This window comes from Zonotrichia albicollis, chromosome 29 (assembly GCF_047830755.1).
Source record: "Zonotrichia albicollis isolate bZonAlb1 chromosome 29, bZonAlb1.hap1, whole genome shotgun sequence".
Taxonomy (NCBI): Eukaryota; Metazoa; Chordata; class Aves; order Passeriformes; family Passerellidae; genus Zonotrichia; species Zonotrichia albicollis.
In genome coordinates, this window is record NC_133847.1 from 7,018,499 (window position 1) to 7,043,465 (window position 24,967).

At 64.8% G+C, this 24,967-nt stretch overlaps 5 protein-coding genes across 20 annotated transcripts; 2 read left to right on the forward strand and 3 right to left on the reverse strand.

Moving 5' to 3' along the window:
- Positions 1-823: 823 nt before the first annotated feature.
- On the reverse strand, positions 824-3,653 carry PLVAP (plasmalemma vesicle associated protein). Its single transcript, XM_074528860.1, has 6 exons — positions 3,103-3,653; positions 2,571-2,649; positions 1,746-2,338; positions 1,409-1,529; positions 1,144-1,219; positions 824-1,053 (listed from the first exon to the last, which is right to left on the reverse strand). Exons 1-6 carry the CDS (start codon positions 3,478-3,480, stop codon positions 1,047-1,049), a joined length of 1,254 nt encoding a protein of 417 aa, XP_074384961.1. The 5' UTR covers positions 3,481-3,653; the 3' UTR covers positions 824-1,046.
- A 2,194-nt stretch (positions 3,654-5,847) lies between these two features.
- On the reverse strand, positions 5,848-9,181 carry CCDC194 (coiled-coil domain containing 194). Its single transcript, XM_074528583.1, has 5 exons — positions 8,534-9,181; positions 7,332-7,428; positions 7,114-7,246; positions 6,710-6,793; positions 5,848-6,387 (listed from the first exon to the last, which is right to left on the reverse strand). Exons 1-5 carry the CDS (start codon positions 8,840-8,842, stop codon positions 6,378-6,380), a joined length of 633 nt encoding a protein of 210 aa, XP_074384684.1. The 5' UTR covers positions 8,843-9,181; the 3' UTR covers positions 5,848-6,377.
- Positions 9,182-9,407: 226 nt separating this feature from the next.
- On the reverse strand, positions 9,408-13,474 carry BABAM1 (BRISC and BRCA1 A complex member 1). 8 transcript variants are annotated; one of them, XM_074528576.1, is made up of 9 exons: positions 13,316-13,474; positions 12,467-12,911; positions 12,155-12,213; positions 11,808-11,928; positions 11,405-11,483; positions 11,157-11,181; positions 10,776-10,905; positions 10,366-10,449; positions 9,408-9,779 (listed from the first exon to the last, which is right to left on the reverse strand). In XM_074528576.1, the coding sequence occupies exons 1-9, from the start codon at positions 13,402-13,404 to the stop codon at positions 9,579-9,581; spliced, it is 1,233 nt and encodes a 410-aa protein (XP_074384677.1). In that variant the 5' UTR covers positions 13,405-13,474; the 3' UTR covers positions 9,408-9,578. The 8 variants fall into 8 exon arrangements, with proteins under 8 accessions (XP_074384677.1, XP_074384676.1, XP_074384678.1 ...); XM_074528575.1 differs by having other exon boundaries at positions 10,366-10,452; XM_074528577.1 differs by having other exon boundaries at positions 10,366-10,452; positions 12,467-12,831; positions 13,323-13,469.
- Positions 13,475-14,625: 1,151 nt separating this feature from the next.
- Positions 14,626-21,163, forward strand: USHBP1 (USH1 protein network component harmonin binding protein 1). 9 transcript variants are annotated; one of them, XM_074528572.1, is made up of 15 exons: positions 14,628-14,951; positions 15,120-15,337; positions 15,473-15,537; positions 15,625-15,752; positions 15,824-16,033; positions 16,135-16,317; positions 16,485-16,561; positions 16,667-16,807; positions 17,291-17,370; positions 17,708-17,873; positions 17,952-18,180; positions 18,354-18,592; positions 18,671-18,762; positions 18,961-19,083; positions 19,608-20,022. In XM_074528572.1, exons 1-15 carry the CDS (start codon positions 14,943-14,945, stop codon positions 19,898-19,900), a joined length of 2,253 nt encoding a protein of 750 aa, XP_074384673.1. In that variant the 5' UTR covers positions 14,628-14,942; the 3' UTR covers positions 19,901-20,022. The 9 variants fall into 9 exon arrangements, with proteins under 9 accessions (XP_074384670.1, XP_074384667.1, XP_074384668.1 ...); XM_074528569.1 differs by having other exon boundaries at positions 14,626-14,951; positions 15,120-15,537; XM_074528574.1 differs by lacking the exon at positions 15,473-15,537 and having other exon boundaries at positions 14,627-14,951; positions 15,566-15,752.
- Positions 21,164-22,557: 1,394 nt separating this feature from the next.
- On the forward strand, positions 22,558-23,632 carry NR2F6 (nuclear receptor subfamily 2 group F member 6). Its single transcript, XM_074528584.1, has one exon. The coding sequence runs from the start codon at positions 23,327-23,329 to the stop codon at positions 23,594-23,596; it is 270 nt and encodes an 89-aa protein (XP_074384685.1). The 5' UTR covers positions 22,558-23,326; the 3' UTR covers positions 23,597-23,632.
- Positions 23,633-24,967: the final 1,335 nt, after the last annotated feature.

The following is a 24,967-nucleotide window of genomic DNA, read 5'->3' on the forward strand; positions in this document are numbered from 1 at the left end:
GACAAAAAAGGAGCAGGAGGGGAAAAGCCACCCCCGGTGTCCCTGTTTGGGGTGTCCCCATCCCCAGTGTGACATGGGGCACATCCCCGTGCCCCCCGACCCCGAGGATTCAGTGTGGGGGGTTTGGGACCCCCGAGATCCCTCCCAATCCACGGAACTCCCCCATGCCATGGCAGATGTGGGGTCTTGCTGATGCTCTGCCACCCCAAAAACGGTGGCATCTCCTGAGGACACCCTTGTGCCACCCCCCTGTGCCACCACCCAGCTGGGAGCTCAGAAAGCACCTGGTGCTCCGAGATTATCCATGGAAGAATTCCAGGAAGTCCTCTGGCAGTGCCTGAGGCCCCCCTGGACCTTCAGGGACAGTGAGACTTTGTCACCTTTGTCACCACGGTCCCAACCTGGCAGGAGGTTGGGGGGGGGAGGTGGCATCGCCATCCTTGGAGGGGTGGCAGGAGGTGGCAGTGCCCTTCTCCCGGCACGGACACGGCTCGGGGGACACTTGGGATGGAGAAAGGGACAAGGGACACTCCGTGAGGCCTCGGTGGCGCCTGGCGTGCGGGCAGGGGCGGCGGGGCAGGAAAAGGATTTTCCACAGGAAACGCAGCCGTAAATCCCAGGAATAAATCCTGGGAATAAATCCCTGCTCCACTCCGGGGGGGGGCGGGGGGACAAGGACAGCATGGTCCCTCGTCCTTTGGGGACAAGGACATCCCTGTGCTGCATCCTCTGGAGACAAGGACATCCCTGTCCCTCGTCCTTGGGCATTTCCCACCCCTCTGTGCGAAATTCCCGCTCCCAAAATTCCCAGTTTTTCCATGGATTTCAATCCACACAAAGGAGCAAGTTGTCCCCAGATTCGGGGCCGGCTGTTGTCCCGCTCCAGCCGAAAGGCAGGGATACATCTGAGGGGACACGCAGGGTGGGCTTGGGGACACGGGGACAAAGGGACAAAGGGAGGGTGGCCCTGGGGCAGGAGTTGCCATCCGTGCTGCGGGAAGCACCTCCTGGGCGGCTCTCCTGGTTTTCCGTGGGATTTTCCAGCATTATCCGCTGTGGGAAAAGTGGGATCAGGTCGGGGGCAGCTCCAGGAGCACTGGGTGCCCCGGAGAGGGTGGCCCGGTGTCACCTCTGTCCCCTCACCTGGCGTTCTTCAGGGTGGCCGTGTATTGCTCCATCAACTGCAGCATCTGCTGGAGCTCCACCGGGTTCTGCATTCCTGTTGGGATCGGGATGGGATCCATGGGATTGGGATGGGATACATGGCTTGGGATCCATGGGATTGCGGTCCATGGGAAGGAATCCATGGGATTGGGATGGGATCCATGGAATGGGATGCATGGGATGGGGTGGGCACCCAGAGGACATGGTGACTCCCCAGCCTGTCCCCAGTCCCCCGAGGACTCACCCATGGTGCCCAGGATGGCCGGGTTCTTCAGGAGCTCCATGTAGGCGCCCGTGCCAGGGAAGGAGCTCGAGCGGGCAGCGCTGCCTGGCCCCCGCGAGCCCGGCAGGTCCAGGTGGGACATCTGGGGGGAAAGTGGGCACTGCTCAGGGGTGGCACCGCTCAGGGGTGGCACCGCCCCCAGCAGGAAATTCCCACATAAACAAAATCCCGGTGTCAGGAAGGAAAATCCCAGTGCAGAGGTGCTTGTGCCCATGTCCCCATGGGAGTCCCCATGTCCCCAGTGCCCAAATGTCCCATGTCCCCGTGTTCCCATGTCCCCAATGCCCCATGTCCCCACCTTGGTTCCCATGCAGACCCCGAGCTGCTGCCGCAGCGACTCCTCCATCGCCGCCGCCGCCTTCCTCTTCTCCTCCAGCTCCTTCCCCACCTTCTCCTTGTCCGCCTGCAGCCTCTTCCTCTCCTCCTCACCGTCCTTCTGGAGCTTCTCCAGCCCCTGGATCCTCTGCTGCAGCTCCTGCGTGTCGCGGGAGCAGTTGTGGCGGCACTGCTGCACGCTCAGCTCACAGCTGCTCCTCCACACGAAGAGCGAGTCGCGCTCCTTCTGCCGCCGCAGCAGCTCCTCCACGCGCTCCCGGATCTGCCCCAGCTCCTTCTCGGCCTCTTTGCACTGGTATTGCTTGGCCAGATCCAAAACCCTCAGGATCTTCTCACTCACATCGCTCTGCAGGGAGCTGCAGCGATGTTTGTGCACATCCAGCTCCATCCTGCTCATGTCGCCCTCGGTCCTGGCACTCTTCAGGTCCTGCTGGCACTTGTCCTTCTCCTGGGTCACTTTGGTCAACTCGGCCTGGCTCTGCTGCCTGCTGCCCTCCAGGGTTCTCTTGGACAAGCTGGCCTGGTCCAGCTGCCGCTGCAGCTGCAGCTTCTCAGCTTGGGGGGTATTGGGGGACAGGGTTTGGCTCTGGGGGATTTGGAATCCAGGGGTTTGGGTCCCCCCAGGTGCCACCCAATGGCTTGGGGTGACGCCTCTGCCTGGGGCTGGTCATGTAGGGATGCTGGGGGTGCCCAGGAGGTTGGGGAGGGAGAGTTGGGGGTCCCCAAGGGGTAGGAAGGGGATGCTGGGGGTCCCCAGGGGTTTTTTGAGGCTGGGGGTGTCTCTTACCGGTGCAGGTGTTATTGATGAGGGTGGTGATCACCTGGCACTCTTTCAGCCTCAGCTGCTGGAACACGAGCTCCTGCAGCTGCACGGGAGGAAGAGGAAGAGGAGGAGGAGAGGGGTCAGAGAATCCCAAAAGGACCCCCCGGCATCTCCTCGTGGGCTCTGGGAGAGCTCCAGGGCAACAGGAGGAAGAGGAGGAGGAGAAGAGGAGGAGGGTGAGAACATCCCAAAAGGATTCCCAGGCACCATTTCGGGGTCTCTGGGAGAGCTCCAGGGCAACGAGAGGAAGAGGAGGAGGAGGAGAGGGGTCAGACCATCCCAAAAGGATCCCTGGGCACCACTTCAGGGGCTCTGAGAGAGCTCCAGGGAGGAAGAGGAGGAGAAGGAAGAGAAGATTGGGACCCCCTTGACCAAAACCCCCTGGCACTTTCTGGGGTCCCCTCGCTGCCACCACCCACAGGGACGAGGAGGCGACAGCAGCGTCACCCGCAGGCAGTGCCACCCTCCCGCGGGATTCCCAGGAGCCCGGGCTCACCTGCGGGATGCTGCTGGAGGCCTGGCTGCTGTTACACTTCTCCAGCTCCCTCTGCGCCTTCAGCGCCATCCCCTGCACCTTGTCCCTGTCCTTCAGGGTGGCGTTGAGCGTGCGGCTCAGGTTGGCGTTGGTGGCACCCAGGGCGACAATCCTGCGGTAGTGGCTCTGCACCTGCTCCTCCAGCAGCCTCAGGTGGGTGTCGGTGCCCGCCTGGGCGTTCCCGTACACCATGAAGAGCACGAGCCCCAGGATGATCAGGAATTGGATCAGCGAAGTGAAAAGAAAAATGTATTTGAGGTAAAAACCGCAGTCGCGCTTCGGCATCGCCTCCTTGTGCTCCAGCCCGAACTTGGCCATGGCAAAGCTGCTCTTCTCCATCCTCGCCGCCACTCTGGCCGCCCCACCCCGCGGGGACCGCGCTTTTCAGGGGGGCCGCGCTGGGGCGGGGCTGCTCCCGCCGCCGTGTTTATATCCCAGGATTTAATATTTCCTCCTGCCGGGCTCCTTCCTGCCGTGCCGGATGCTCCCGGGGACCCGCCGGGTTATCAGGGCACAGCTTCTGCTGGGCTTGTTGTTCCTGAAGTGTGGAAAGGAAAAGAAAAAAGAAATTTCATTCCCTCCATCCCATTTCGGTGCCTGGCGCGCCCCTGGAATGGTCTGCAATTGTCTCCTGCCCCAAAATTCCCACTCCCGGCATGGGAATTGCAGGGAATTCAATCCCGCTGGGTGATCTGGGCCCTGGGGTTGTTGTTCCTGGAGTGGAGGGGGAAAAAAAGGGGATTTCGTTCCCTCCATCCGATTTCAGTGCCTGGCGCACCCCTGAGATTGTCTGGAATTGTCTCCTGTCCCCAAATTCCCACTGCCGGCGTGGGAATTGCAGGGAATTCGATCCCACTCCCCTGGAATTGTCTGGAATTGTCTCCTGCCCTAAAATTCCCACTCCTGGCATGGGAATTCCGGGGAATTTGATCCCGCCGGGTGATCGGGGCGCAGCTTCTGCTGGGATTGTTGCTCCTGGAGTGGAGAGGGTGAAAAAAAGTGGGATTCCACCCCTTGCAACGCATTTCAGTGCCCGGCGCATCCCTGGAATTTCCTCCCGCCCCAAAATCACGGGATTCGATTGCCCCCATCCCATTTCGGTGTCCTGCGCTCCTAGAATTGCCTGGATTTTGCCTGAGATTGTTTGGAATTGCCGGGAATTGATTAGAATTGTCGGGAATTGCCTCCCGCCCCAAAATTCCCACCCCTGGCGCGGGAATTGCAGCGCTGATCCCGCCGAGAGTGCCGGGCGGGACCCCGAGGGTGGCACGGGGGTGGCACATGGGGACAGCTCGGGTGGCACCGAGTGAGGCGGGGACGAAGCCCCCGTGGGAAGGCAGGGACAGGGAGAGGCACCGGGAGCAGCTCTGCCCTGGCTTCCCAGCATCCTTGGGTGCACTTTGAAGAGGGTTTCCAGGAAAGTTGGATTTTCCTGCGGCCGCATCCTGTGCAAAGGGCAGCGACGCATCCGGGCCCCCCCCCACCCCGAGCCCCCCGACCCGCCGGGAGGAGACAGAGGAGACATCCCAGTGTCCCGCCCCCTCCCCGAGCCCCCCGTCCCCTCAGGGGATCCCCCCCGAGCCGCCGGGAGGGGACAGAGGTGACATCCCGGTGTCCCCGTGAGCCATTCCCAGCGGAGGATCCCAAATCCCTAATTTGGGTGGGGCCAGAGCCACCCCCCCGCCCTGCGAGGGTTCGGGATGGGGAGGGGAACTGGGAACGGCATCCCCGAACTGGGAACAAAGTTCCCAAACTGGGAACAGCATTCCCACGATGTGGGGATGGGTTAATCAGGGCAGGGGTTAATTGGAGGGGTTAATTTGGGAATGGGAGGCGATCTGTGGGGTCCTGGGAGGCTGCGAGGAGCCCTCGGGATGGGGCACCCCAAAGGTGACACCGGCGGCGCGGGGGCGCGGGTGGCAGTGTCCCCTCGGGGGGATCCAGGGATGGCGGTGTCCCCCCTCGAGGGTGGCACTGTCCCCGCGGGTGACTCACTGTTATTTGCAGCTCAGGAAAAGGAAGCGGCGGTAGCTGAGAATGGCTCCGGCAGCGACACCGGCCGGGCCATCGCAGACACTTCCCGGTCCCCGAGGGACGCGGGGCAGCCAGGGCAGGAAACAGCCACTGGCCGGGGTCAGCGCCCGGGGCGCCCCGCGGTTCGGCCCCCCCGAACCCCCCGGAACCCCTCGGAACACCCCGGGGACCCCCCCGGAACCCCCCGGACGTCCTGCGGGGCCGGGGAATCGCGACATCCCCACGGGATGGGGACAGGGGGACAGTGGCCGTAGCCAGGACCTCGACACCCCCAGACACCCGGTTTGAGGTGGCACTGAGGGACAAAGGGCAGTGTCCCCCGCTTCAGCCATGCCACCCTAAACTCCACCCTTTTCCCTGCTCTCAGTCCCCTCCATGTCCGCAAGGCAGCCCCGACCCGCAGGGACCCGCAGGGAGCGGGGACACGGTGACAACCCCGGCTCTGCCACTCCCGGCTGGGCGGAGCCACCTTGGCGGCGATGTCCCCGTGAGGGGACAGACACCGGGGGTGGCCCCACGACAAGGGGGTGGCTCTGAGTCCCCCAGTCCCTCCTCGGGGTGTTTTGGGGTTCGGGATAGAGGAAATCCCTGGAGTTTAGGGGCACGTTTGGGTTTGGGGAGGGGACAGTTGGGGTCAGAGGAGCAGGGGACAGACAGCGAGCTGGTGGCACAGGGACATGTCCTGGTGAGCAGCGCAGCTTTTATTGCCCAATCTCCCCCCAATCCCCCAGATTCGAGCTGTTCCCGGGTTCTGGAGCGCCGTGGATGTGGCCGGAGATCCCGGAGGGGATTCCAGGGAGATCCGTGCCCGGGATGAGCCAAAACTGCCCCCAAAAGCTGAGAAGGGACCCCCCTGTCCCCTGTCTGGCTGCGATGTGGACACGGCAGGAGTGGGACACGGGATGGTGGCACAAAGGGGTCGGGATTGGGATTGGGACATGGTGGGGTCGGGATCGGGATCGGGGTCGGGACCAGGATCAGGATTGGGATCAGGACATGGGATGAGACCAGGACTCAATGGGGCCAGGAATCACAGTGGGATCAGGACCCGATGGGATCAGGGGATCAATGGAATGAGGACCCGTGTCCCACCCCCAGGGCTCCCGCGCTGCGCTGGCGGCTCCGGGGCCGAGCCAGCCCCGCAGGTGGCAGCGGTGGGGACATGGCGGCACCGGGGATGTGGCCGGGGCGGCTGCGGGACCTCAGCCCTTCCTGCAAGGGGAGGGACGGGGAGTGAGTCCCGCACGAGTCCTGCTGCCCCGGGGACACGGCGACAAGGGCGCTGAAGCCGCCGCTCCTTGCTGCCCCTCCTCCCGGGGGTGTCCCCTCTTCCCAGGATGTCCCCCTGTGCGGGATTTCCCAGTCCGTGGCTTGTGACACCTTCCTGGGTTGTCCCTTTCCCGGATTGTCCCCCTCCCCGAGCTGTCCCCCCTCTCCGGGCTGTCCCCCTCGGTCTGTCCCCCTCTCAGAGTTGTCCCCTCGGGCTGTCCCCCCCTCTCCGGGCTGTGCCCCCTCCCCGTGTGCCCCCAAGTACCGCTGGCCCGGGGAACACCTGCGCCCGCTGCCTCTGTCCCGGCCCCGCCGCCGCCGCGCCTCCAGCTCGGCCGCGTAGTCCCGGCTGTGGGGACAGCGGGGACACATTGGGGGGTGGCCCTGACCCCGGCTGGGGACATGGGGGCCCCCAGGGGGAGGAGGGACAGGACAGGGCGTCTCTAAAAGGGGACAGGGACAGGGAAGGGGAGGAGGGGACTGGGGGGACACGAGGGGTCTCCATGAGGAGGCAGGGACAGGACAGGGTGTCACAAGGGTGGGGGGTGTGGCTGCTCTGGGGGCGGCCCACCCTGAGGAGGGTGACAAGGACCTTAGAGGGGGATGTCCCCTAGGGACAGCGGGTGTCCCCGAGGGACAGGGGATGTCACCAAGGACCAGGGCCCTTACAGGCTGTCCTGCAGCTCCCTCTGTCGCGCCTCGCAGCGCTCCCGGCGCTCCCGCAGCTCCCGCTGCTCCTCCAGTGCCTCCTGCAGCCGCCGCCGCAGCTCCCGCGCCTGCTCTGCGCCCCACGCCACCTCCTCTGGGGACAGCGGCGACACCGGTGTCACCCTAGGGCGGAGCGCAGCCCCCCCGGGCCGGGCTCCCCGCGGGGGGACAGAGCTCACCTTGCAGCGCCACTTTGTCACCGGCCAGCTGCGCCCGCTCGCTCCGCAGCGCCACCAGCTCGTCCCCCAGCGCGGTGACATTGGCCTCCAGCCTGGCCTGGGGACAGGGGAGCCGTGGGGACAGCCGTGAGCAGTGTCCTCTCCACCCCTCCACCACTCTCGACTCTTCTTCTGCTGCCAGAGCCCTCCTGCTCCTCTGCCTCACTGCCACCCCTGTCCCCAAACTGTCCCCACGCTCCTGGTGGCCTTGGGTCCTCCACTCATCCTCCTCCAAAGATGGGGTATATGGATCTGGGGACAATCCCTTTGCCCTGGAGGGACGGCTCATCCTGAGGGTGGGGAGCACAGGAGAGCCCCAGGTCACCCACGTCCCCAAGTGTCCCCCTGCTCCTGGTGGCCTTGGGTGCCTTTCCCCCTCCCATCACGTCCGTCAAAGCGTTGGGGATGTGGCTTTGGGGACGATCCCTCTTTCCTGAAGTGACACTCCTCCTGGGGGAGCTGTGGCCTGTCCCAGCAGGCCGAGGTCAGCCCGCGGGTGTCACCGGTGGTGCCAGGGCGGGGACAGGGGGACAGGAGCTCTCCAAGAGGCTGCCCAGCCCTGCCCGGCTCCCGGCGTCAGCCCCGGGAAACGGGGACATTTTCCAGCCTCTCCGGGCCATTGTTCAGCCGGATGAGCCCGAGAGGGGCGGCGGGACCCGGCTCTTCCTCCGGGCCCTTTCCCGGCTGCGACCGCAGCTAAAAATACCCGGGAAGGACAAACCCAGGAGATGCGGCCCCGCCGCTGCCTCAGGGCCCGGTAATTACCGGGATGGAGCCGGGAACAGCGGCCCCGCCGGGAGCGGGACGGGCGGGACGGGCCGGGAGCCGCCAGGGCTCGGGTTTGGGGTGTCCCTGCCAGGAGGTGGCGACTGTGCCCCCCCAGGATGGAGTCGGGAGCATCTTTTTGGGGTGCTCTCTTTTTGGGGTGTCCCTGCAGGGAGGTGGCAGCTGTGCCTCCCAGGTGGCTGTGCCTGTGTCCCAGCTCACCCTCCTGGCTGGAACTGGGAATTCTCCCAGGGATGAAGCAGCCTCCGGGCTTGGCCGCTGGACAGGGAGGGAGGGACGGGGGACACTGCTGAGGAGACAGGGGATGTTGTCCCCAACCCACTTTCCATCCCAAAGTGACCAAACACCTCCTTGTCCCCATCCCTCCGGCTACCTACCGCCCGCTGGCGGCAGGACACGAGGCTGGCATTGTCCCTGCTGCTGTCGCCCCGTGCCCGCGCCAGCTCCCGGCGCAGCGCGTCCCCGTCGCTCCGCAGCCGCTCCCGGTGCCGCTCCAGCTCGGCCAGGCGCGTCCCGAGCTCCCGGCTCTCGTTGGCCGCCCGCTCCCGGCAGCCGCGCAGCTTCCCCAGCGCCTCGGAGCGCCACAGTAGCAGCGCCGCCGCCACTGTCACCGCCGCCACCAGCAGCAGCAGCGCCGCGCACAGCGCCAGCACCTTCAGCGTGGCCCGGGGCACCGCGGGGTCCATGGCGGGGGACAGCGGGAACAGGAGGGCACAGAGGAGACAGGAGGGGACAGACGGGGACGGGAGGACCCGCTCCGGCCGTGGCCGTGCCGGGATGTGGTAGTGACACTGCTGGCGACACCGTAATTGTCGCGCGTGGGCCGAGGTTTGTGGCAGGTCAAGGCCCAGAATAGGTTTTTGTTTGTGCTGGACACGGGCCAGGGCTCTGCCCTAGCCGCGGGGACAAGCTGGGGTGGCCTCGGTGACCGCTGGGATGCTGAGGTCCCCATCTGTCCCCAGCACGGAGCTCCATGTCCCCTGCAGCGAGAGTGAGGCAGGTTTGGCCAGGGCTTATTGGAAATGGGTTAAAAAATGAGGATTTGTGGAATGGCTGCGGCTCAGGGCAGCGTTGACATGTCCCTATCCCCTGTCCCCTCCCTACCCGCGGTGGCCAGAGGTGAATGGTCACTCCGGGATGTCCCCATGGAGCTGGGACAGAGGGACCCATACTGTCCGTTTGTTTTTATTCTCTCCTATAGTCCTAAATCCCAGTTGTCCAAATCTGCATTCCTCTAATTACATTGCTGGCTTTAGAACCATTTCATTCCTGTTCAACTTTTAATATTTTAAAAACCAGAGATTGGCGTTTTTCACAGGGTTGTCCCCTCAGGCGGTGGCATCGCCCTCGGGCCTGTCCCCTCTCTCGGGGCTGTCCCCTCAGAGGGCGGCCTGTCCCCTGAGGGGCGGCCTGTCCCCTCTCTCAGCTGGCGGCCTCCCCCTCGGGGCTGTCCCCCCCGTCCAGCAGCCCGTAGTGCGCGTGGCTCTGGCACGGCCGCTGCAGGGGATGCGCCAGCAGCTTGGCCATGCAGTTGTGCAGCTCCAGCGCCGGCCCCGCCAGGGCCACCTCGTACTTGTAGTTGGTGCCTTTGGTGTCCAGGCTGCCGAAAAACCCGAACATGTCCTGGGGAGGGGACACACGGGGACATAAAGGGGTTAAATTTGGCTTGTCAGTGATCTCAAATCCTGAGAAATTTCCTCTTTTTGTCCTCTAGATTTGTCCAAAAATTCCCCTCAGAATTCCGTGGTTTTGTCACCCCATTGTTGGTGATTCCCCAGTGTCCTTTGGCCTTCTAAATCCCCCACAAACCCATCCCATTTTCCCCTAATCCCCCCATTCCCACCCCATTTTCCCCCAATCCTCCCATTGCCTGCTAAATCCCCCCATTCCCACCCCATTTTCCTCTAAATCCCCCCATTCCCATCCCATTTCCCCTAAATTCCTCCATTTCCCCCTTTTGTAACCCCAATCTCCCCCCCTCCCAAAATCCCCCCCTTTTTCCCCAATTTTCCCCCAAAATCCCTCCCATTTCTCCTCCAAACCCCCCCCCCATTCCCACAAAAAAATGGAGGAATTTGAGGGGGAAAATTTGTGGGATAAAGAAAATAAAAACAGAAAAACAGGGACAAATGAGGGAAAAAATGGGGGTATTTGGGGAGGGGGAAAGGGAGGATTTGGGGGAAATTTGGAGGAATTTGTCCCCTTTTACCTTCCAGCTGCTCTCGTCTTCCTTTTCATCCATCCCGTTGTGGATGTAAACAACGTCGAAGAAGAAATAGGGGCACTGCAGCAGCTTCTGGGGGGAAAAGGGAGAACTTGGGGGCTTTGGGGGGAGATTTGGGGTGGAAATGGTGAATTTTGCGGCTGGCACAGGGGGATTTTGGGGCTGGCATGGGGACATCTGGGGTGGAAACGTGGGGATTTTGGGGGTGGTATGGGGGGATTTTGAGAGTGGAAATGGGGGAATTTTGGGTGGAAACGTGAGGATTTTGGGGGTGGCACAGGGGGATTTGGGATGTCCCAGACCTTGACGTGCTCGCCCCCGCAGAAGTGGGGGATTTTGGGGTGGCATGGGCAGATTTTGGGGTGTCACAGGGGGGATTTTGGGGTGTCCCAGACCTTGACGTGCTCGCCCCCGCAGAAGTGGGGCTGGCAGTGCGGGCGCCCGAACACCAGGATGGTTCTGACCACGAAGGGCGGGGGGATGGTCTGGACGTTGTCGGTCACCGGCAGCTCCACCTTCTGCTGGCTGGGATGGGGACAGGACAGGGTGGCACCCACGGGGACAGAGACAGGGATGGGGTGGCACCCACAGAGTCAGGGTGGCACCCGTGGGGACAGGACAGTGTGGCAGCCACAGGGACAGGGGACAGAGACTGGTGGCACCCCCGGGTCAGGGTGGCAGCCAATGGACAGGGGACAGGGCTCAGGTGCCACCCCCCCAGCACCCTCCAACCCCCCCAGCACCCCCAGAACGTTCTGGAACCCCCCAGTGCTCACATGAGGTTGAAGAGCCCATCCAGATCTGAGCTTGGAGTCAAGGCTGGTCCTGGCACCTGTGACACCCCCAGGGCCACCCCCAGGGCCACCCTGGCACCCAAGACACCCCAATGCCACACAAGGAACCCCAGTGGCACCCCGGTGACCCCGCTGGCAAAGAAGGGACCCCCCCCGGCATCCAGGACACCCAGGACCCCCTGATGCCACCCAGGTGGCACCCAGGACACCCCAGTGGCACGGTAGGATACTGAAGGACTGGCACACGACGGTGTCCAGGTCGTAGAGGCAGCTGCAAACCTCACGCGGGTCTGACGTGAACCCTGAGAGCTGCGGGGGCACCGGGCTGGCACTGGCCCTGTCTCCACCCTGTCCCCTGTGCCCAGCTCTGTGCCCACCCCTGTCCCCACCTCTGTGCCCGCCCCTGTGTCCCTCCCCGTCCCTTTGCCCTGTGCCCATCCCTGCCCCCTCTGCCAGTCTCCTGTGCCCATCCCTGTCCCTACCCTGTGCCCATCCCCTCCTGGCACCCCAGGCCCCCTCTCCCTGTCCCCATCCCTGTCCCACCCTGTGCCCATCCCTGTCCTTGTCCCTGCCTGGTGCCCCCTGGCACCCCAGCCCCCCTGTCCCCCCTGTGGCTGTGCCCGTGTCACCCACCCAGGTGGCATCATTGTTCACCACCACCAGGGCGAACTCGTGGCTTTTGTCGATTTTGTGTTTGGTCCTGACGAACATCTCGATCATCTTCTGGGCCACCGTCAGGGCGTTGCTGCGGCACCTGCAGGGCACGGGCTCAGGGCACCCGAGAAACCACAAAAACCCCAAAACACACAAACCCCACACACCACAAACCCCAGAGACACCACCAAGCCCTGCCCAGCACCCCAAAAACCACACAAAGCCCAGAAACACCACAAACCCTCGCCTGGCACCCAAACACACCACAAACCCCAGGAACCCACCCAGCACCCCAAAAACACCACCTGGCAGCCCCTGGCACTGACCCATTGAAGGACTCCAGTTTGGGCACTGCCATCTCCTCGGCCAGGTCCAGGCAGATGATCTGGGGGGGGGGGGGGGCACAGCTGAGACCCTCGAGTGTCCCCAGGGACCCTCAGGGTGTCCCCAGTCCATCCCAGTCCCTCGCAATCCCCTCCCAGTCCACCCCAATTGCCCCCCACCAATTCCCCTCCAGTCCCTCCCATTTCCCCCCAGTCCCCTCCATCCCCCTCCCGTCCGTCCCAGTCACCCCCAATTCCCCCTCCCAATCCCCCCCAGTTCCTCCCAATCCCCCCCAGTCCCTCCCAGTCACTCACCACCTTCTCGGGGCAGTTGACCCGCGGTGTTCTGACGGTCACCTCGCCGTGCTGCCCGTGGCTGGCCGGGCCGTGCCAAGCCGTGCCAGGCTGCCCGGGGGGGCTGTGCCCGGCGCTGGCCGCCTCCCCCTCGCCCTCGCTGCGGTTCCCCGGAGCCTCTCCCCGGTTCCCCGGGGCCTCTCCCCGGCTGCCCACGCTGCCCGGCCCACTCGGGGCTCGGTCCTCGGCACCCTCGGGGTTCGAACGGGTGCGGGGCCGAACATCTGGAACCTTCTCCTCCTCATCCTCGGCGGCGCTGCCCGGCTCCGACGTGTCCATCCCGAAACTGGGGGGCTGGCACCCCAAAACCGGGGGGTGTGCTGGAGCTAGCACCCCAAAATCAGCGGGTTTGGGGTTGCTGTGGGGCTGGGACCCCAAACCTGGGGGTTCTCTGTGCCTGGGACCCCTAAAGTGGGGAAATTCCGGTGTGGCTGTAACCCCAAAATCAGGGGTGTCCGGTGTGGCTGTGACCCCAAACCCGGGGGGCTCGGGGGTGATCTCTGCGTGGGGAGGGGCTCCAAGGAGTGGGGGGTACGAGAGGCAGGGGCTCGGAGGAGTTTGGGGGGTGCCCCACTCACTTCCCTCCCCCTTGCAGCCCCCTCCCCACTCAGCCCCACTCTCGGACCCCCTTTCCCACGCCCCCCACCTTCCCACGCCCCTCCCATGCCCCATTTCCCCGGCCCCACGCCCCCATCTCCTCCCTCCCTCCCTTCCCCATCCCTCCCCCCGCTCCTGTTCGCCCTCGAAGCCCCAAAACTCCCCAAAACACCCCTGAACCCCAAAAAAGTCCCCCGAGCCCCCCGCGCTCACCGCTCACCGCAGCTCGGGCTCCGCCGGAAATGGCGCCGCGGGAGGGCTGATGGGAGTTGTAGTCCCTTTGGGTGTCCCGCCGCAACCATGAGGGGTAGCCCCAGGCCCCGAACGCCTCCTCACGGCCCCATCCCTTCACGCACCCTCTTCCCCACCTCTCTCCCGTTCGGGTTCGACCACTGAGCCCCCCAAAATCCCCCTGAACTCCTCCAGAGCCCCCGCGCTCGCCGCTCTGGTTCGACCCCGTTCCGCCGGAAATGGCGCCGCGCGGAGGCTGCTGGGAGTTGTAGTCCCCATCGACCTCCGGCAAAGCCTCGGAACACCGCCCCCTCCGCCCCGCCAATGCCCCTCTAAACCGCGCTGCGTCTTTGCTCCACCCCAAACATCGTGTGAACTCCCCCGAAGGGCTTCCTGCACCCCAAATATCCCCGTGCACTGCCCTTTGCACCCCAAGTACTCGTGTTTTACCCTAAATATCCATGTGCACCCCCAAAACTGCCTTCCGCACCCTAAATATCCATGTGCACACCCCAAACATCCACCTGCACCCCTAATATCCACGTGCGTCCCAAATCCCCGTGTACCCCTCAGAACCACATCCTGCACTCCAAATCCCCCTGCTCCAACCCAAACATCGTGTGAACGCCCCCGAACGGCTTCCCGCACCCCAAATATCCCCGTGCACCACCCTCTGTACCCCAAATGCTCGTTTTTCCCCCTAAATATCCATGTGCACCCTCAAAACTGCCTCCCGCACCCCAAATGTCCACGTGCACCCCCCAAATATCCGCCTGCACCTCAAATATCGATGTCCGCACCCCATATACCCACCTGCACCCCAAAACCAGCATCCCCCCACCTCTCACAGCACCCCAAATCTCTCCCAGCACCCCCAAATTTTCCTGCACACCCCAAAAGCGTTTTGGAGTCCCCGTCCCGTTGCAGGGAGTACTCTGTGGGGTGAGGGTGGCACCGGCCTGGCACCGGGGTGGGTGGGGGATTTGGAAGGGGGGTTTGGGGTTTTTGGGAGGTTTTTGAGGGGGGTTGGGAGGGGGGCTGAGCTCCCCAAAAGGCCCCGCTGTGCCCCCCAGGCGGGGCGGCTGAACGGTTAAAGGAAGAGGAAATCCCGTCAGGAACACGGCCGGGGCCGGAGGCGCTGTCCGAGCTACCGGAGGTGCCGCGGGACGGGAGGGGACCGGGAGAGAACGGTCCGGGGGGAACCAGGACGGAACGGGGGGAACCGGGGCAGAATGGGAACCGGGAGAGAACGGGAGGAACCGGGGGGAACCGGGAGAGAACTGCAGCTAGGGGGGGACTAGGACAGAACGGGGATGTGAGGGGAACCGGGAGAGAACGGGAACCTGGGGGGAATGGGGATAGAACAGGGAACCGGGAGACAGCGGGAACCAGGGGAGAACGGGAACTTTGGGGGACTGGGAGAGAACGGGAACCCCGGGATAGAGCGGGGCCTGCTGAGACCCTGCGGGAAAACTGGGACTTACTGGGAGCCTGGGTGTGGAGCCAGGACATCCCGGAGCCCCTGAGTGGAACCAGGACGTGTTGGGACCCTCAGAGTGGAACTGGGACGTGCTGGGAGCCACGGACAGGACGATCCCGGACCGCGGGCATGGAGGAGGTGAGGGGCACCGTCCGTGCTGGGCACAGCATGGGGCTGACCCCAAACGGGGCTGACCCCACCCGCTCCCTGTGCCGCGCTCCGCGGTGGAATTCCCGCTCCGGGCACCGGGACGGGGCCGGTGGCCCAGCGGGCCGGGCTGGTGGCCACAGCTCATCCATGTGCCAGGAGAGCCCGGTAGGTGCCACCCGCCCTGCCCCCGGGGCTGAACGAGGCACGGGCACCCCCATGGGCACCCCAGCCCGGCCCTCGCGCCAGGAGGAGGAGGAGGAAGCGGAGGAGAAGGATGAGGAGGATGAGGAGGACGTGGCCGGTGACACCGAGGACATCCCGCTGCTGGCAGGGGCGGCCCCGCGACAGCAGCGGCGACAGCAGCGCCCCGCCAGGTACCGGCACCTGGAGAGCCACCCGCGGGGACACCAGGAGCGCGGGGACACCAGGACTGAGGAGACATTGAGACTAAGGGGACACCGGGAGCGAGGGGACACCGGGACATCACCGTGCCCTTCCTCGCCCCGCAGGGAGGATGAGGACGGCGGGGAGGCCGCCGCCACTGTCCCCACTGTCGCCGCTGCCAGCCCGGACGGTGAGCGCCGTTCCCCGTGCCACCACAGGTGCCACCGCCGCGCTGTCCCTGCCCTGACGGCGGCCGTGTCGCCGTCGCTGTCCCCAGCGCGCAGCCCGGATCTCTTCGAGCGCCTGCAGCACGCCGTGAGCTCCCTGGAGCGCGCCGCCTTCTGCCGCCGCCGGCAGCCCCCGGCGTGGCCGCCGCCCGCCCCGGCCTGGCACCGGGCGCTCCAGGTGAGCCTCGCCACGCCCGCGGTGCCCACGGCGGCACGGCGGGCACGGACTGACCGGCCTGGCACGGGCAGAGCCTGCAGGAGCTGAGCCGGACACCGGGCTGGGCGCGCCGCTGCTGGCCGGGGGCAGCGGCGGGACCGGGGCTGCCGGCGGAGGTAGCGGTGGCAGCGGCGAGGAACGCGAGCCTGCGGGCAGCCCTGGGTCAGCGGGACGAGGAGCTGGGCCAGGCCACGGCCGCGCTGCGGGTGCTGCGGGGTGAGCGGGAGCGCCTGCAGGGCAAGGTGGGTGCGGGACAGCGGGTGCCACCCTCGCGGTGTCCCCGGGTGCCACCGTCGGGGTGTCACGGCAGCGGTGGCGGTGCTGAGCCCCGTGTCCGGCTCAGGTGCGAGACCTGCGGGAGGCTCTGGCCAGGCTGGAGGAGCCGGGAGGGTCTGGCAGTGACACCCCCGGCTTCGGTGACACCCCCGGGACAGGCGACGCCTCTGAGACTGGCGACACCCCCAGAGTCGGTGACACTCCCGGGGCCGATGACACCCCCGAGCCCAGCAGCCCCCCGGGGCACCGGGTGAGTGCGGGGCTGGGGCACGGCGGGGTCCTGCCCTGGCACTGGGCTCTGGGGTCCTCTCCACGCCATGTCACCCGGGGTGGTGGCGGTGCTCGGTCCCACGGGGTGCCGCCCCCTGGGATGACCCCCCCGGGCCGCTCCCCTCCATGTCGCCCCCTCCCCTGCAGCCCCGTGCCCCGCTGTCCCCCCAGCCCTCGGCGGGGCCCGGCCGGGAGCAGGAGGAGCGACTGCAGCAGCTGCAGGGGTGAGTACCCCCCGAACCCCGAGTCTTCCCCAAATCTCGAGCCCCGAGTCCCCCGACACCCCCTGGGGTCACTGAGGCACGGCCCTGGTGCCCGCGGGCCCGCAGGATGCTGGCGCGGCTACAGGAGGCGAACCGGGAGCTGCTGGCGGCGCTGGGCGAGTGCAAGGGCGAGGCGGAGCGGCTGAGCATGGAGCTGGGGCGGCGGGAGGCGCGCTGCAGCGGGCTGCGGCTGGCACTGAGCTGCAGGTGGGACAGGGGACACGGGATGGGGACACAGCATGGGGACATGGGACAGGGGACAGGGATGGGGACGGGGACGGGGACGGGGACAGCTCCACTGAGCTGCAGCGGGCTGCGGCTGGCACTGAGCTGCAAGTGGGACAGGGGACACGGGATGGGGGACACAGGATGGGGACTGAGACAGGGATGGGGACACGGGATGGGGACAGTTCCCTGAGACCCTCGGGATGGGGACCTGAATAGGGGCAGGGATGGGATGGGATGGGATGGGATGGGATGGGATGGGATGGGATGGGATGGGATGGGATGGGATGGGATGGGATGGGATGAGATGGGATTGACGGCATGGGAACAGGGATCAGGATCAGAATCAGGATGGGGACTTGGGTGGGGATGAGGACAAGGATGAGGAATGGGAACAGGGACAGGGCAGGGAACGGGGATGGGGACAGGGCTGAGGACAGTCCTCCTGAGCCCCTTGTTCCCCAGCGAGCGCTGCGGAGGCGCCTACGTCGCCCTCCTGGACCTGTTGCGGGCAAAGGTGGCACCGGAGGGTGGCACCCGTGGGGGTGAGTGACAGCGGGGGGACACAGGGGGCTGGGGGAAACTGAGGGGTTATGAGGGGGGACGCTGGTGTGATGGGGAGAATACTGGGAAGATTCTGGGAAGTTATCTGGGACGATACTGGGGGGATACTGGGAATACTGGGAGGATACTGGGGAGCAACCAGGGAGGATGCCAATGGGATGTGTAAGGCCCACGTGTGGCAGTGGGGGATGCACGAGGGATACCGGGAGGTACTGGAGGGACTTCGGGGGGATGCAGGGAGCTTGTGAGGCATCCCAATGCCCCCCACACCACCTTGCGGACACCCCTGGGCACCGGCACTGCCTGCAACGTGTCCAGGAACCGCGGCGGAACCGAGCCCGGGCCACGAACCGGGACCTGGCGCCGCCACACCGGAACAGAGCCTGGACTGCGCACCCGGACCTGGCCTCGCCACACCGGAGCCCTCGGGGCCAGCGGAGCCGGACAGCCGTGAGGACCCCGCGGACAGCCCCGGGGCTCACAGGTACCGGGGGCGCGGGGGTCCCGGCGCTGAGCCCCCCCCGGATGCCCCGTGCCCACCGCCGCCGTGCCTGCCACGCAGCCCCCGGGGGATGGAGGAGGGAGCGCTGCGGGAGCTCATCCGGCGGCTCCGCGCCGAGCAGGCGGCGGTGGAGAGGTCCCTGCTGGACGCCGCCGAGCCCTCGGAGCCCCCCCGGGAGCGCGACCCCCGGGGCCGGGCGGAGCGGGCGCTGCGGGAAGCGCGAGCGCTGCTGCCCGGCTGGAGGCGGCCGGAGAAGGAGGAGCTGCTGCAGGAGCTGGCGGTGCTCAAGGTGGGGTTGGGATCCTTCCCTGGATCCCTTCATGGATCCCTCCCTGGATCCTTCCCTGGGACCCTCCCTGGATTTCTCCATCGATCCCTCCTTGAATCCTTTCCTGGATCCCTCCCTTGCTCCCTCCCGGGCTCCCTCCCCGGTGCCCCCCTGTCTCCCCGTCCGTGCCTCAGTTTCCCCGCGGTGCCAGGAGGCGCTGGCGGAGCTGCGGACGCGGCTGCAGCTGGCTCAGAAGGAGAAGCGAGCCCTGGAGCTGCTGCTGGCCGCGCACGGGCCCCGCGAGGCCGCGCTGCGCCTCCTGCTGCGGGAACGGGAGCGGGAGAGGCACCGGGAATGGGACCAGGAGCGGGACGGACGAGACGGAGCCTCCGGCAGCAGCTCCGGCAGCAGCTCCGGCAGCAGCTCCGATGAGGTAGGGATGGATCCCGTGGGGCCGTTCCCGGGATTTGGGGGATGCCGAGGGATGGGAGGCAGTCGGAAATCTCTGCAGGAGGCGCGGATGGGGCGGGGGGCAGCGATGGCCCCGCGAAACCCCCCGGACCCCGAGAGAACGAGGGAGGAACTGCTCCGGATCCGGGCCAGGTGAGGGATGGGAGCTGTGGGGGATTGGGAATTGTGTGGGGTCAGGAACTGTGTGGGATCGGGAAATGTGTGGGGTTGGGAATTCTGTGGGGACAGGGAATGGTGTAGGGCTGGAATTGTGTGGGATTGGGAATGGTGCTGGGCGGGCTGGTGGGGCCGGCTCGGGGTGGCCCTGGTGACACTGCCCCGTGTCCCCAGGACGGAGCAGCTGCGTGGCCGTGCCCGGGAGCTGGCGCTGGCCCTGGAGCGGGGCAGCGCTGCCAGCCGTGCCCAGCAGGGGCACAGTGCCACCGTCACCCTGGAGCTCCTCCAGGCCCACAGGTCGGCACGGGCCGGGATCCCTTGGGTGTCCCTGGGTCCTCCGGGTGTCCTGGGTCCCCTCGGTTCCCTCAGTCTCCCTGACTCCCTGGAAGCCCTGACTGCCCTCATCCCCCTGGCTTCCTAAACCCCTGGCTCCCCCGATTCACCAAATCCCTAAATCCCAAAATTCACGGCTCCCCCTCATGCTCCCAGGTCTTCCAACTCCCTGACTCCCTAAATCACCAGATCCCGGGCTCCCCTGGTTCCCCGGGCTCCCCTGGATCTCCCAGCTCCCCTGACTCCTAAAATTCCTAAATCCCAAAATCCCCGTCTCCCCCGATTCCCTGACTTCCTAAATCCCAAAACCTCCGGCTCCCCTGGATCCCCCGGCTCCCCCAACTCCCTGAATCTCTAAATCCCAAAATTACCCGACCCCCCAAACCCCCGAGCTCCTCCCATTCCCCGACTCCCTAAATCCCCAAACCCCCCAAACCCCCTGCTCTCCCTGGGTGCCCCCAATCCCCTGATGCCCCCGGTGCCCGCAGCTCGCTGGCCCTGGCGTACCGCGGGGCGCGGCGCAAGCAGGTGGAGCAGCTGCGGCGGCTGCAGGCGCGGGCGGCGGCGCTGCGGGGCCAGCACGGCCGCAGGGAGCGAGCCCTGGCCCGGACACTGCGGGAGCTGCAGCGAGGAGGCGAGACCTGCATCTAGGGAGCCCCGGAAATCCCTGGGGAAACTCGGAAATTCATGGAGAGCCCCGGAAATCCCTGGGGAAATTAGGAAATCTATGGGGAAACTCGGAAATCTTTGTGGAAATTTGGAAATCTATGGGGAAATCTGAAAATCTGTCTGGGGTCCGTGTCCAGTGTCTGTCCAGTGCCCGTGTCCGTGTCCGGGGGCCCGGCTGACCCCGGGGCAGAGGTCAGGGCTTGGCCCCTTTTGAGATTCAAATTCGCTTTGTGCGGGGTCAGGGTCCTGTGACAGGCGAGGCCACCTCGGGGCTGGGGACAGCAGGGGACACGGCAGGTGGCACCGGACACGGCAGGTGGTACCAGGATATGGCAGGTGGCACCTGGCGTTGGCACCTCCCCCCGCCACGCCCCCCTGAGCCCGTGGCCACCTCGAGTCCCTGGTTGGTGCCTCAGTTTCCCCCTGGAAAGGTGGAGAAGTCAGGTCAGCCCCGGGGATTGTCCGGAGATGTCACCGTCACCGCTCCTTGCGGTGACACCGGGGACATGGCGGGGGGGTGGCAATGTGGGGACAGCGAGGCTTGAACGCCCAGAGTGGCTGAAAATCAGGGATTTGACCCCAAAATGCTCCATTTCACCCATGGGACATCGGGGGGGACGGATGGACAGAGGGATGGGGTGGAACCAGTCCAATCCCGATCCAATCCCAAATCCACACTGGGGATCCCCAGGTGATTTCACCCACTGAAAAAAAAATCCAGGATGATTTTTAGGATCTCTCCACCAAGGCCGGGTTTGTCCATTAGGAAGGAGCTGGGATGATTTTTGGGATCTTTTCCTGCTTTTCCACTATCCCCAACCCCATCCTTCACATCCCACCAGAACCCCAAACCATCCCGAAGCCTCCGGAGCTGCCGCTGACCCCAAAAAGCAGCCTGGAAAAACCTCGGAGCCTTTTGTGGGGCGGGAGCAGCAGAGCAGAGCGAGGAGGAGGAGGAGGGGTAGGAATGGGAATTATTCGGGAATTTGGGAATTCAGGAACTGGAATTCCTCTGGAGATCAAACGTCAAAACAAACCCAGATTGGATTTCCACCTTTGTTCCTGGATTGTTATTTTGGGTTATTTTGGGGGGTTTGGGTTGGTTTTTTCCAGGGAACCCAAGGCCACAAATCCCAGCCTGGCACAGGGGAAGGGTGGGGGTGACCCCACTGGGCCCGGATTGGGATCCCCCAAAACACAGCCCCATTCCCAGCTGGGGTTCCCAGGGCTTGTCCCATGATCAGGGGAATTGGGATCCCCTAAATCCAGGGAACTGGGGCACCCCACTCTTGGGGACATTGTGGGGACAGGGGGACTCTGTGGATTGAGATCCCTCAAAAGCCAGCCCCATTCCCAGCTGGATTTTCCAGGGATTGTCCCATGATTTGGGGAACTAGGATCCTTTCAGAGCACCCTAAATCCAGGGAATTATGGCACCCCACTCTTGCCATAATTCCCTGGATTTAGGGTGCTCTGAAAGGATCCTAGTTCCCCAAATCATGGGGACATTGTGGGGACAAGGGATTGGGATCTTCCAAAGCTGACCCCATTCCCAGCTGGATTTTCCAGGGGTTATCCCATGATTTGTTTGGCTTTCGGATCAAACCTCTAAATCCAGGGAATTTGGGGTTTAATTCCATTTATAGCCATCTCTGCTGCACCCCAATTCCAGTCTTAGCTTTGCTTTTCCCTAAATCCCGACCCAGAACCCGGATCAGGAACTCCAAGGTCGATCCCAGCCAGGCACCTTGGGGACACTGTGGCGTTTTTGGGGTCACTTTGGGGACTTTGCCCCGTAAGTGCCCGGGGCAGGGCGGGGTGCCGGGGTCAGGCACCTTTTCCCGCTGGGATTATCCCGATTATCCCGGGTTAATGATTCCCAGGAATCCCAGCACCCACCGGGAGACGGGTCCGACTGGATCGACCGCATTGCAGCCGCATTTATGGGGCCGCAGGACCTTTGGGGCCACGGGGACTTTATGGGGCTGCGGGGAACTTTGGGGCCATGGGGACTTTATAGAGGTTTTTGGGGTCTCAGGACTTTATGGGGCCGCAGGGACCTTTTGGGGCCTTGGGAGTTTATGGGGCCATAGGATTTTGTCCTGGTGCAACGTGGGGCTCCCAGCACAACACCAGGCTTCCAGCTTGATGCTGGGATCCCAGCTAGATCCTGGAATCCCAGTTCCAGTGCCAGGCTCCCAGTATGACCCAGAATCTCAGTGATCCCATTTTGATCCCAGATTCCCAGTTCCGTGCTGGGATCCCGGTGCCACGTGGGGCTCCTGCCAGGCCCCCGCCTGGATCCCGGGATCTCAGTTTGATTTGGGATCCCAGTGCCAGGCTCCCAGTCTGATCCCAGTTCCCCAGTCCCACCCCTTTTTCTCAGTTTGATCCTGGTTTCCCAGTCTGATCCCGGTTTCCTGGCCCCATCCCAGTTTCCCAGTTTGATCCCGATTTCCCATTCCCATCCCGGTTTCCCAGCGCTCCCGGTGCCGGCCGAACCCCGGGCGTGCCCGAACCGCCGCGGGGGCCCGGGAGGGGCCCCGGCCGCCGCCTCCGCCGCCGAACCGCGCTCTCCAACCCCGCTCCCCTCGCTCCCGCCGGCCCCGCTGGCCCCGCTGGTCCCGGTGGCCGTTCCCGACCCGCGGGGCGCGGGGGGCGGGGAGCGGCCCCGGTGCGGCGGCGGCGGCGGCAGCGGCGGGGCCGGGACCGGGGCAGGACCCGGGAGCGGAAGGGGAGGAGGCCGGGGAGGAGCATCCAGGGCGGCCACCGCGGCAGCGGCTGAACTTTGCTCTTTCACGGGAGGCGGGGAGAGCCCCGGGGCTCGGCGGAGCCGGTCCCGCCGCACCCGCAGCCGCACCGGCACCGGGCTGCAAGCGGCGGCGGGGCCCGGAGAGCGGCGAGGGCGAACCGGGGCAGCGCCGCCTCCTTCCTCCTCCTCCTCCTCCTCTTCTCCTCCTCCTCCTTCCAGCCGGTGCCGCGGAGCGCAGGAGCCACCGGGGGCGGGAGCGGCCCCGCATGCGGCCGGTGCCCGCGGGGGGATGCGCCGCACCCCGGCCCCGCCGCCGCCGCAAACTTTCCGCGGGGCCGTGAACCGGCAGGAGGAGGAGGAGGAGAGCGAAAAATCCCTGAGGGGGCGACCCCAAAAAAATCCCTAAAAAACTACCCCAAAAAGCGGAGCTTTTCCCAGCCGGCGGTTCCTCGGTAAAACTTACCGAACTCGGCGCGGGGAAGCACCGGGAGGGGAAGAACCGGGAGGAGAAGAACCGGGAGGGGAAGCACCGGGAGCAGAACCAGCACCGGGAGGGGAAGAACCGGGAGAAGAACCGTGAGGAAAAGAGCAGAACCGTGAGAAGAACCGTGAGGAGAAGAACGGGGGGAAGAACCAGGAGCAGAACCAGGGCCGGGAGGGGAAGCACCGGGAGCAAAAGCAGCACCGGGCGGAGAAGAACCAGGAGGAGAAAAAGCACCGGGAGGAGCAGCAGCACCGGCAGGCTCCGCTCGATGCGGCGCTGAGCCCCCGCGGCCCCGCGGAGCCATGGCCATGGTGGCCGGCGCTTGGGGCGAACCGAACGGTGGCGGAGCCGGTGGCACCGGGGGCGGCGGCGGAGCGGAGGAGGCGGCGTCCCCCGGCGGCGGCGGCAGCGACGCGGAGCACGGCGAGGAGGAGCGGCCCGGGGCCGGCGCGGACTGCGTGGTGTGCGGGGACAAATCCAGCGGGAAGCACTACGGCGTGTTCACCTGCGAGGGCTGCAAGAGCTTCTTCAAGCGCAGCATCCGCAGGAACCTCAGCTACACCTGCAGGTGACAGCGGGGGGACAGCGGGGGATCCCGGTTGGGGATGAGTTGGGGTCTCGGTGTGGTGGTGCTGGGGGTGTCCCAGTACAAACCAGTGGCTTTCAGTACAGCACGAGGGTCTCCCAGTACAAACCAGTGGGTTCCAGTAGAACAAGAGGGTCTCCCAGTACAGCACGAGAGTCTCCCAGTACAAACCATTGTTTCCCAGTTCAAATGAAGGGTCCCCAGTGCAGCTCGAAACGGCGCTCCCAGTTCGGCCCAGGGGCTCCCAGTTCAGCTGAGGTTTCCCCCCAGTCCATCCAGTATCCCCCAGTCCATCTCAGTATCCCCCAGCCCCGGCTGTCCCCATTCCCGGCATTCCAGGTCCGTCTCCCGGCATTCCCAGTCCATCTCGGTCCATTCCCGGTCCATTCCGGTCCATCCCAGTGTTCCCGGCGCTCCCGGCGTTCCCGCGGTGCCCGTGAATCACCCCGGGCATGGCCGGGATCCAACGGGAACCGCGGGAATGCCGGGAGCACCGGGAACACCGGGATGGACCGGGAACACCGGCATCCAGCAGGAGCAGGATCCTCTGGAATACCGGGGACTGCGGTCCACCGGGATACCGGGAGCAGGGAGCCTCTGGAATTCCGGCATAATGGGAGCGGGGATCCTCTGGAATTCCAGCATAGTGGGAGCAGGAATCCCCTGGAATTCCAGGATCCGGGATCCCTGAGGAATCCAGGATGGGATCCCGAGGAAGTTTGGAGCTGCCAGAACCTCCAGGAATTCCCAGAGTTTGGAACGAGGGAGTTCCCAGGCTGCTCCCAGAGGGCAGAATTCCCAAATTTCTGAGGGTCCCCATTCCCTCATCCCGGCTCAGGGAGGGCTCTGGAATTTTTGGGAGGAGGGAAAAGGATTGGAAATCATCCAGGAGCCATTGGATCCAATCTTGGCAGGAGTTGGCTCCCGATCCTAAAAAATCCTGGATTTTGGGAAAAGTTCACCTGAAATTATCCCAGATTTTTTTTTTCCAGTTGATAAAACCACCAAGATAATTCCTTGGAGTTTTGGGAAAAGCTCCCAGAAATATCCCGGATTTTTCCCAATGAGCAAAATCATCTGGATGATCTCACCACAGCCTTGAAATTTCGGGAAAAGCTCCCCAAAACTCATCCCAGATTTCTCCCAATCCCAAGAGGAATTCCATCAATCCCTCCCCAGCTCCAGGAATGGCACGGACCAGAATTCCCAGCTGGAAAACCTTCCCAAAAAATCCTCCTGGATTTTTCCCAGTGGATAAAACCACCTGGGTAATTCCTTGGAATTTTGGGAAAAGCTCCCAAAATCATCCTGGATTTTTTTCCCAATGGATAAAACCACCTGATTAATTCCTTGGAAT